The sequence below is a fragment of the Ostrinia nubilalis genome, chromosome 3 (genome assembly GCF_963855985.1).
Source record: "Ostrinia nubilalis chromosome 3, ilOstNubi1.1, whole genome shotgun sequence".
In the NCBI taxonomy this organism is placed as follows: Eukaryota; Metazoa; Arthropoda; class Insecta; order Lepidoptera; family Crambidae; genus Ostrinia; species Ostrinia nubilalis.
This window is the reverse complement of record NC_087090.1, coordinates 8,157,924-8,168,857: the sequence shown is the minus strand read 5'-3', so window position 1 is coordinate 8,168,857 and position 10,934 is coordinate 8,157,924. Positions and strand designations below refer to the sequence as shown.

The 10,934-nt window shown below is 41.1% G+C and overlaps 1 protein-coding gene across 5 annotated transcripts in view; it reads left to right on the top strand.

Moving 5' to 3' along the window:
* Positions 1-1,921: 1,921 nt before the first annotated feature.
* Positions 1,922-10,934, top strand: part of LOC135087825 (neural-cadherin) — a 368,977-nt gene continuing 359,964 nt past the window's right edge. For all 5 annotated transcript variants that reach the window (XM_063982631.1, XM_063982629.1, XM_063982630.1 and 2 more), the window contains exons 1-2: positions 1,922-2,007; positions 3,664-4,989. In XM_063982631.1, the coding sequence (XP_063838701.1) occupies positions 3,705-4,989 (1,285 nt within the window). In that variant the 5' untranslated portion in view covers positions 1,922-2,007; positions 3,664-3,704. The remainder of the gene's footprint in view (positions 2,008-3,663; positions 4,990-10,934) is intronic.

Genomic DNA, 10,934 nt, shown 5'->3' with positions numbered 1-10,934 from the left:
GGCCCAAGGGCCACCCCCGCCGCACCTTAACCTATTTTTCACTTTAAATCAAAACATTATGTTATGGGCATCTTGGAAAAGTAATATTATGCAAGAAACATTCCAAACTCATTATGCCAAATTATATTAATATATGATATCAAAAAGTTCAAAAGTTTGGTTGTACACGAGCACATACACAAGATGTTGTTCTCTTTTATGAAATTTGTTACCTACTAAGGTTGAATTATTAAATAATCATTGTTAAATATATGTGATTAATTTATCACTTTTACCGCGACTGTCGGTAATTATTCATAATAACCGGTTATTATTAATAATTTTCAATTTATCACATTAACCGTAACATATATAAAAGAAAGTCGTGTTAGTTACTCCACTTATAACTCAAGAACGGCTGAACCGATTTAGCTGAAAATTGTCAGGGAGGTAGTTTAGAGCCAGGAGAAGGACATAGGATACTTTTTATCCCGTTCGAAATAAAAAAAAAGTCTGCTTATTTATTGCCATTAAGGCGGAACAAAGTTCGCCGGGTCAGCTAGTTATTTATAAAAGCAAGCATCTACACAAAACAAATGGAATTCTTATTGACGTACCTAGGTACTACAGCTACAGGCTACTATTATGTATTCCACATGTATTCTGTGCTACAGGACACACTTCTAATAGGTAGGACCCATTTCCGGTCATGTCATCTCGTTCTATCGCAAAGAATCGCCATTTGATGAGAGCGGGAGAAAAAACGGAAATGGGTAACTGGAACTGTGGCCCACTGTACACTTGATTTTAAATCAGTAAAAACATTGAACCTGTCAAATTAATTACCTACCCACTAGCTCCTATTCCGTGGAAGTTGGTGCAGGCACAGAATACATAATAGTAGCAACAGAAATTGCACTCCTTTGATCTGGATCAGATGCCGACATTTTAATGGTAATAATAATAATGCTGAATTTCCAACGCACCTGGTGCATTCGAAATCGCACCTTACCAACATACTTTGTTACTAACCTACCACAGAATACCTACATAAGTGCAGTGGGTCTAGACAAAGTGCAAATTATAATCGCAAACCAGTCGAAAAGTGGTCGAAAAGCCCCTTTTTTGTATGGAGTTTTGACGGATTCGATTGTTGATTCGATCAAAAAGTGCGTTTTGTCTAGGGGGGCAGGTAACATCGCCCGGAGTAGGTAAACATCGCAACAACCAAGGAGATTTTAAACGATTTAATTTTCCCTTGAATTCAATTATTTAAAACCGCCGCGTCACGACGCAGCAGCTGAAGCGCTGCATTGAAAGCAGCCGCTCGCCATGGACCGTTAGCTGCATGCAGAAGGTTTGGCAGTAGCTAGGTTCAGTTGAGTAAATTCCAATAAGAATAAAGTTGTCTGAAGTGTGCAAAAATACTTAGGCATTGAAATCCAATAGCAAGTATTTATTTATTCCTAGTGCAATTTTATCGACGCGATGACCATATTAATAGCATAATAGAGATTGATTTTAACTTAATTTTTCATGTCATAACAGATATGGTAATTTAGGTAGGTAGCTCTTTATCCCTGATTGACCTCTTTGAGGGAGTCTATGACCTTTTATTATTCTGTGTACAGAAGCAGAAATGGCTGTAGCTAAGTAAGTTTAACACGATTGTGTAAATCTACTCCTACAACGAAAATATTTACTTGACACAAAAAACGTAACGTAACGCCACGCATGATTTCAGCATTTGGTGCATATTGCCAAATATGAGATATTATTATAGAAAAGAAAGGGGAATTATAGTGCATGCAGCTTTGCGGAGGGGTGGCAAAGCTTGTAGGAGCCGGGCCGGGACAGGGGTGGTCACGCGGGGGTGGCGGGCCGGGCGGGGCGCGCTCGATACGCGCGCGCGCCGCGGCCGGCTGCGATTCAGTCTCGTTCAGACGCTGTCGGGTGCGGACTGTATGTCTCTTTTCGACTGCATCTGTCAAACGTTCCGATATCGTAAAAGTGTATCACTTTCATGAAGTACGTATTTTGAAAGCAACTATTTAATTAAAACCTAGTTCTATTGTGATTAACCACCTTCTTGAGTGTGGTAGAGTTCGTATTTATCGGGATTTCTTTAATTTGTTTACATTCAGATCACATGTTTACTATCGAAGTTTAGGTTAATCATGGATTGTTTCTAATTGGTGAATGAAAATGTTGTTAATTAGTCGTGTAGTGGTGTTTGATGGTGTCTGAAATGTGAAATAGCGTGGTGACAACGGCTGGTTCTGAAAACTATTGGCTGGCTGGTGGTGATATCTCACATCGTTAAGAGTAGGATTGCGTCGAATCTTGAGAATTGGAAGACGGTGTTTGGGTATGCAGAAATAGCGTGAGCTGTGTTATTCAGCAAAATGAGTGTGTGAATATTTGATGGTGTCGTGAACGGGAGCGTGCAGAGAGTCGAGATTGGCTCAGAAAAAGGTCGCGCGACGGCGCAACGGGGGTATTGATCGGCGGCGGCGCGGCTCGCGAGACGCCGGCGTCGCCGCCTGCCGCCTAAATAAAGCTCGCGTGTGTGCGCCTTGCCTGCCGCCCTACGTCGGCCCGCCCGCGCTAGGACCGACGCGTCGGCCGCCGTGCACCGACGGCGCGCGTTTTCGTCATCCTGTCGCATGCCACACATAATTGCAAAGATAGTTAATTAAAAACATACCTACCTGTTTACTGTCATTCAGTTCTTTCGAAACTGATTTGTTTTCGTCTATTCACACACTCATTTAGCTTGTGGTAGGCACAGGTTAGGACGTTAGATCAGAATTGACTCAGAATCAGAGTTGATTTGACTTGCCCTCAGGTGGCTGATGATGAAGCATTGACTACCTACGCTTCTGTCTTGGAATTTTGTGATAGGTTTCCACCTCAGATCATAGAACTTTGATCTGAGGTTTCCACACTTTCCACCTAAGATAATTAACAATCTTATTATTTCAATGTTAGTGCTCGTCGCGATAACGAAGCTTTAACTAGGTAGGTAATATCTTCCGGTTAATTAGAATACCCACCTCCTATTACCTCGTAGTTAAGGTTTTTTTTTTAATTTGGGCATTTTGAATTTCAGAGAGAGCGCGGCGCTATCGGTTTTACGCGTTGCTCTCTCCTACGTGATTTAGAATTTTAATTGTTGAAAGATTTGAGACTTACTATTTTGCTTAATGTTAAATTACCTGTAACCTATTGAGGTGTTATTTGACCCCATAGTTTACCTCTTGCCCCTATAGTAAGTAATATTTTCTAGCTCTATTGATGGATCCTCAAGTTATAATAATAATGAAAGACTAGAAGTACGAGTACTTACCTACCTGGATACCTAATTAATTTAATGTTTTAATTAGTTATCATATAGGTACATATATAAAGTTCTGTCTTTAAAAAACGCAACACAGTAAGAATTAAGCCAGCAGTGAATATTTTTAAAACACATATCCAAGTAGGTAGGTGATTAAATATGTATGTAGGTAGGTAGGTACCTACTTGTCCGATCTGGAGTTAACTGTAGGTTAACATAAACAAACAGCTCTGCCATTTTGTCACCACGTTATCTTCATATTCATAACATCCAATAGGTGTGTAAGTAGGCTCTTTAATATTTGAAGAATATTTATTTACACTGAACGATGTATTCTATTCTAGGCATGGGATGTTGGACTGACTGAGAGGAACTCACAACAATAATGGCGCGAACTGTGCTAGCAGGCGGGGCCTTGCTCTGCGCCTTGAGCATAGCACACGCGCTCATCCTCGTGCCGCACGATGTCCGGCCCGGGCACGCAGTTCGACATTTCACCGGCAACCATTCCAGATACACGCTCCTTGACCCCGAGTACGCTCCCTTCTTCACACTCCTCGATGACGGCCTACTCATGACCACAGCTGACCTAGAACCGCTACTTAATCAGCCGCTCAACCTCGCCGTCTTGGAGCAAACGCCATACAGTAGCGCCGCCCACTCCATCCACCTCTTAGTCGTGGACAGAAGGACGATGCTACATTTTGCTGGTGCTGACCACCTGCGGGGAGAGATTCCCGAAAATGCGCCAGCAGGCACTGCCGTTGACCTTCCCCCACTCAAGGCTACTGCATTAGTCGACGTAGGCCCCATCGCCTACAAAATTCTCAAGGGGAACCAAGACTCCGTGTTTTCGCTGCGAGATAAAAGTAAAGGTTCACACGAAATTCCTGCCGTCAAATCTGTCATTACGGAGGGCGATATAGAGATTATCGCTACAGAACCGCTGGACACTGAAGAAAAGAGTTTCTACGAGTTGGTTATTCAAGCGACGGACCTTCACGGGGCCAATAAAGTCAGCCTGCCCGTCCGGATCGACGTCACTAATGAAAATGACCACCAGCCCCTTTTCGAGCAAGAGATCTATTATTTTGCTGTGAATGGGACACCTAATGAAAATGGTCCGAATGGTACGGCTCATTGGCAGAGATTCTCTAGTATTGGCACGGTTCACGCTTACGATGCTGACGGCGATCGGGTGTATTATTCATTGACTAACCCGAGCAATCTGGCAGTTATAGTGCCGCAGACGGGGGAGTTAATTTTGGCGGGTGAACCTGACAGCCACGAGGCGGAGTTGAGGGTGCTTGCTCACGACACTGGCTCTCCGCCGCGTAAGAGCCGACCTGCTCGCGTCTTTCTCGAATTCGTGATCCGCAATAGAAAGAAATTGCCAACGCTTCACCGCGAGAAGCGTCGCGTTACTCGTGCAGTCCGTCCGACGAAACGTATCGAATTCACCGAAGCTGACGGTGAGGTAGAAGGACGTGCAGTTTTTACGCTTGAAAAAGAAACCGACCGCGAGACATTTAAAATTCGGGACGAAAATCCATGGGTTACCGTTGAACCAAGTGGTGTAGTGAAAGTTAAAAAGAAGTGGGACTATGAGGAGTTGGGACCTGAGAAGACCATTGACTTCTGGGTGACAATCACCAACGCTGGAAATGGAGGTGAGTTTAGCTTTAGATTATAGCATAATCATATTATTATGGCCCTACTCTAGTCTACTTAGAATAGATATTTTAGCAAAATACTTGCACCGAGTAGGTATAATTATGAATCATCAAGCATCAAATCATCAATGTAAATGCAAAAGTGTGGATCAATTTAAAGAAAAAAGGTTTAAAAAGTTAGAATTAGTGTAGTTATAAACGAATACCGTTTGTAGTCACCAAGGCAGTATAATTTTTGTTCAGATGCGAGACGCAAAGCAATAAACGCGTGCCTCTACAAAAAACTTTAATAAAAATAACATGGCGCGCCCGAACTGTAGCAAATCGTCTCGCATCACATTTATTATTTTACTTTTTTCCCCCAGAGGCCTTATAGTTTTTGTTCAGGTGTACCACTTATAATTTCTAATGTCTCTATCGAGAGAATTGGGATAATGACAAGGAAAGAATAGGGATGCGTGGGAGTATCTTATGGCGGGCATTGTTTACAAAAAACAAACTACCTACTTATTTATGCCAGATTGATAACATCGGCATCGTTTGAATATTTGTTATTGCAAAACGAGTTGGAAATTGATATGGGTATTGTTTTGAAATGCTTCAATATTCTCGATTGATATCTCGGCCAACTTTTTATCCAGAGTTATAAACACAAACATTATTATGTTTCTGCTGCTTGTAATATTAGTTCAATGAAAACGAGGGGTTAGGTAGTTTAATGTTTAATTTATGAATCTCATTAGCATTAGTCAAGCCTAATTAACACCCGCTAAAACCGCGATGAATAAAACTTAAGCGCCATAAAATTACCGCACAACTCTAAGGAAGTAGTAGGTACCTATTCGAGAAATGATTACTTCATCGGGATTATGAGAGCAAGCGATCGCAGTCGTGCAAGGGGCGTGCATCCCTTCCGAAGTTCTCGGGCAGCCCTCGCCCTCGGTCACGTCCCGACTTTAATTAAGATGATTGCACCACCAACTCCTTTTTCTAGATTGTTTCGTAGCTGTTGAATTATTTCACAGATTCTTTTGTTCAAACCATAAACAATAGAACATCGCACCATCGCTAGTGGTATTTGCCTTGCACGCTATTTGCTTTGGAAGTTCTATACGCATACGATTTCCAATGTTGATCAAATATTAACAATGACCGGTGACAAAATTGTCGTTTGTATTTGCATGTCATGTTTGTCTGATATTGCCCTCATTTAATTTTTATAGAGCAAACATGTTTAACGTTCAGGTTCTTAACAACGAAATCGTTAAAACTGCCATTAATTTGATCGTACACATTTCGATTTTATGATAGTCGATAAAATTATATAAGTATATCTGGGTACCGCTCGATGGGTTTATCTCTAATAGCCAAATCACTTTAAAAGTAAAACCCATTTGTGATTACGGTGGGCTCTCGTAAGTTCCGATCCAATGCAGTTCACCACGCACCTGTCACAGCGAATGGTGCAGAGGCAGCGGAGCATGAACACGACAGGTCCGGTCACGAGACACGACCAGCATCCGCGGCACCGCGGCCCGCTCCCATCACGATTCCCATTGTGATTCGTTATCGTTAACCTAGTGACTATTTACAAATTAGAACTTGTTAGGTTCGCTCGAAACGATCCGCAAGCAATGCTCGCTAATTCCGATCTAAAACGGTCCAATTGTGCAAAAGAAATTGTTTGTTTTTTCGTTACAATCTAAATTGTTATTGTTTTCTAAATTGAAGTTATCTTGGCAGAATCCAATAAGACTACCAATTAATATGCAAAGTTTACTTTTACTAATTCAATATAGTAGGTACACGTAATTCTAATAAAAGTGTAAACATGTTTAATCTAACTTTTCGGAGCTAAAGGTGTCAACAAGAATCGTAATTTACGAGATTATCTTGCTTGGTCTCTACCTCACATTGTGTGTTTATTGTGAAGCATTTCTTTAGTCGCATTCCAGCCGACATGATTGCTACAAAAACTCATTGCGGATTCCACGGCGCGTTCCTAGATCGCTGTCAGAAATCAAAAGTGGCACGAGGTGGCATCGGTGCGCGTGGAATTCCCATTATTCCCATTACGCGCAAGTGCATTGTCGCGTCGAATGGTAGCAGCCACAGGTTGCGCTCGCGACCACCGTGCCCAATGCGTGGATAATCGGGGACCTGTCGCACGGCCTCAGCCAATTCCATCTAGCCGTGACAATCATGACGATGATGATCAAGTATTTTTATAGAATGTTAGATATTCGTTGGTAATTACGTATCTGACCGGTTTTCAAATATTGAAAGAAAAACGGTAAAACGTTAATTCAAGCAGGTTTTTTATCAGATATAGCTCTTGCTTGCGGTTTCGCACTCGTGAATTTCGATCTGTCTTGCTCTAAACACGATCGTAAACTCTGAAGAATTGATATGAGTTTTTCGCCCCTTACTAGTTTTTCGTTCTTCATGCAAACTTTCCCTATTTCACCACCTTCAAGAATTTTTGCGGCAAATTAACCAGGTGCTTCCTTTTTTTAGGTTCAGTCTATCTCCGTACCATAATTAATTTATCAAAACTGCTCGTACATTAATAATTAGGTACTATTGATTATTCTAAAGATGACGAAAATTCACAAACATTAAAACTCTATCCAAAATCAGGAAACTCGAAATCCCAGTTGGTATTATCTCGTGTTATCAAAATAAATCGTGATCCGACTTGTTTAATTAACATTCTGGACAGACAGCGAGCCGTGGTGGGTGGCCGAGCCCGAGGCACCATTGCCAGAACACCCCGCACCTCTAGGAATCTAATCATTATTATGTTGTATGGGATGTTTCAATAGATAATAGAGAGCAGACAGGGTCTTATTTACGTTGGACGGACGGTAATTTGTATAATATTTAGTTAAATCATTTCAATATTTGCGCGCTCCAAAAATAAACATAGATGAAACAATTTTGAGCTCAAGCCCGCAATGCTGCTTGTAGAGCATTGCTGGATACTCGAGGGAGCTCCGTCAAAGTACCTTTGTCTGTTGAAAAGCGAGCACTATTGGCAAATTAATTCTCTTCTCTTGCAGCATTGCTTCTCTTTGAACCGTCAATCGACAAAGGATTCGAAGAGATTTTCAGGAACTCTCGTTAGGTTTGATCTGTTATCGTTATCCTATTCAGTACATAGCTTTTGATTCCGTGTCGATGAAGAAATATAACAGCGTTCTTTTTCATGTAATTCTCTCAGTAAGTATGTATAATACTTCTGAAGCAATAAAGCGGAACAGGTGCGATGTGAGGCGAGGGTGGCATTTTAATCCCGTAAGAAAGATGGTGCCCGTTACAGCAAGGGAAGGTATCCTTTAAGAAAGTATCAATTTTGCGATACTCCGGCTAGATGAGTCTTTGTTTACTCTATTATCTGAGGATTTTATGAGATGTTGAATATGCCAGAACCATTCAAGTAATCCGCTACCAACCGAGTCACATGGAAAGAATTGGGGAAGGCCTATGTTCAGCAGTGGACGTCCTATGGCTGAGATGATGATGATGATGATGATTCAAGTAATGTTTATGCACTAACTATTTACTTCTTCTGTAATGTTTTTTTTTCTGGATTAATAGCAATATTCTAATTAGAATTTCTGCACGAGTGTATGATCATAGATGTGACAAAAACCGTGAACGTCGAGTCGTCAACGGAAAGATCAAAGTACCTAACTTTCTTTGAACACTTGTAGCAAAACACTTTTTATAGCAAAGCTGCAAAGCGTGGCATATCGGAGAGCGGAATAACATCAGCTCCGGTCACTCACTTTGTGCTTTGTTACTTGCAAACCGAAAATAAGCGATATTGAATATTTTGCAAATAAATCTACGTTATGTAACAGTCGAACAAACAAATTACCGTAGAGATAACAATCTGTGCTAACCTAAATCTCTTTGCGATTGGTTGAAGTGTCGAAATTAATATTCGTTTACGAACTCGGCGTTTACTGAATTGATGAATTTAATATTGGTGCGACCGGCGACGGCGGTAATCTAGCGATTCGTTGGGTAGAAATTGGCACATCCGAGTGGGGTGCAGTCGACTGAAATCCAATTTATACGGTTCTTTTAAGATGGAGTACATAGGGACACGTATGTTTCATGACGAGGGTTAACCTTTTACTGTATTTTATTTAAATAGGGCTTAACTAGCTATAGATAATGCAGCAAACACGTAAATGAAAGGGGACATCAGTGATGGTTGACTCGCAGTGGTTACTATCCGTATCGTTTGTTATGTTACGCAGTTTGTTAAGTTCATTCATTCAATCAATGGCAATAGGCGCGGGCGTCGGTCGCACAACAATCGACGCACTGGCCAATTCCCCTCATTGTGTCCGCCGCAATTACGTATGCGCACTTCCTATGCCTGACTGACCCCAGCCTATGAACACATCTGTTCTCCGCTAACCAGCTCGAGTTAGAGCTGGTTTGAACTATCATATTCCGAAATTCCTCTGAGGCTGGGATATGGATCAATTAAAAATAATCCCAGACTAGCAAAAAGTCTTCAAACAAGTAGCTTTGAAAAATATTACCCGTCTAATTAACTACTGCCGCGGAATATTCTATTACAGTTAGAAGATAATTTAAAGCTGCAAGCTTGCTTAATAGTCTGAGGCTAAGCTGTTTGTTACTTAAGACTAAGTAGGCTTTGTATTTATAATCACAATTTGTTAAACGACTAATTTAGCATGACAGTTGAACTTCCCTTCGTCCTAAAGTCATTTTGTTTCTTTCTCTCGGCTGATGAGGATGCGTCTTGTGTGGTTAGTAGCAATTAAACAATTTTAATTGATATGACACATAATGGCCCTTGGGAAAAAACTAAAAAAAGCAGAGGGTTTATTGCGTGTAACATCTACAGAATATGGTTGTTATTTCGAGTTTAGTAAACAGAAGTATACATAGAACGTGTATCGTGTAAAATAAAACCTTTTCAAATTCCCTTACCTATTGGTAGCTTGGTTTATTTATTTTCGGAGAGTTGGGAGAGTCGCAAGTTAATAAAATTTATTCGCCCTACCCCATTTATCTTAATAAATGTACAACTCTATTGTGTGTGGTCGGCCTTGATTATTTCTGGGGTTTGCAATGTGGGATGTTATTTGGAAATGGGGAATTTGTAATAAGTTACTTCTGAAATGATGCGAAAAAGCTTCTTTTCTAAAATTTAGGATCGTGTGCCTTAATTTTTTTAATGAATTAGGAAAATCTAACTCCATGGATTCCAAGTTACTATCAACAGTTGTTTTCTTCTCCGTGGTACACCGACAAACTACATAGTAATATCTTAAACAATGATCTTACATCGTGACTCGTGAGTGCGAGTAACGCGTGCACTTCTCTCACCTATAATTAGATGTGTAAAGCTTTGCAAACATCACGGCATCGGCGAGAGTGTCAGTGCCACGATCTGGCTGTCCATTTGTGGGCTTTCACTATGATTGTGATTTGATTGCGGTCATTTGCTCGTCTTCCTAAACGGAATCGTCGCGATGCTCTTACACGCTCAACTGACGTGAGATCGCGTTTATTTGCCGTGTAACAAATGGCCTATCCATATTTGAAGCTTTTAAGTGTCTTGTATGCGTTCAACTAGATTGGATACGATTGGTGCCACTTACATTGGCCGTTATGTGAAATGGTCTGGTATGACTTTGATATTTTCGCTATAACTTTTGGTGGGGTTAGAAAATTCACGATGAACAATCGCTTGTAAACAACAAAAAGCTCTACAGCACCGATTATCCTCAATTAATGAGGCAAACGATCCCGTCAATCGCACTGCGGTGCGCCAGTGGCCAGCCATCAATATTCGATGCGAGGGTGCGAGATAAAGTACTGCCGTTAGTTTTACACGCCTCGCGTGACCTCATCCTCAAATATCAGCATCGTGCCGATACGGTACACGAAGA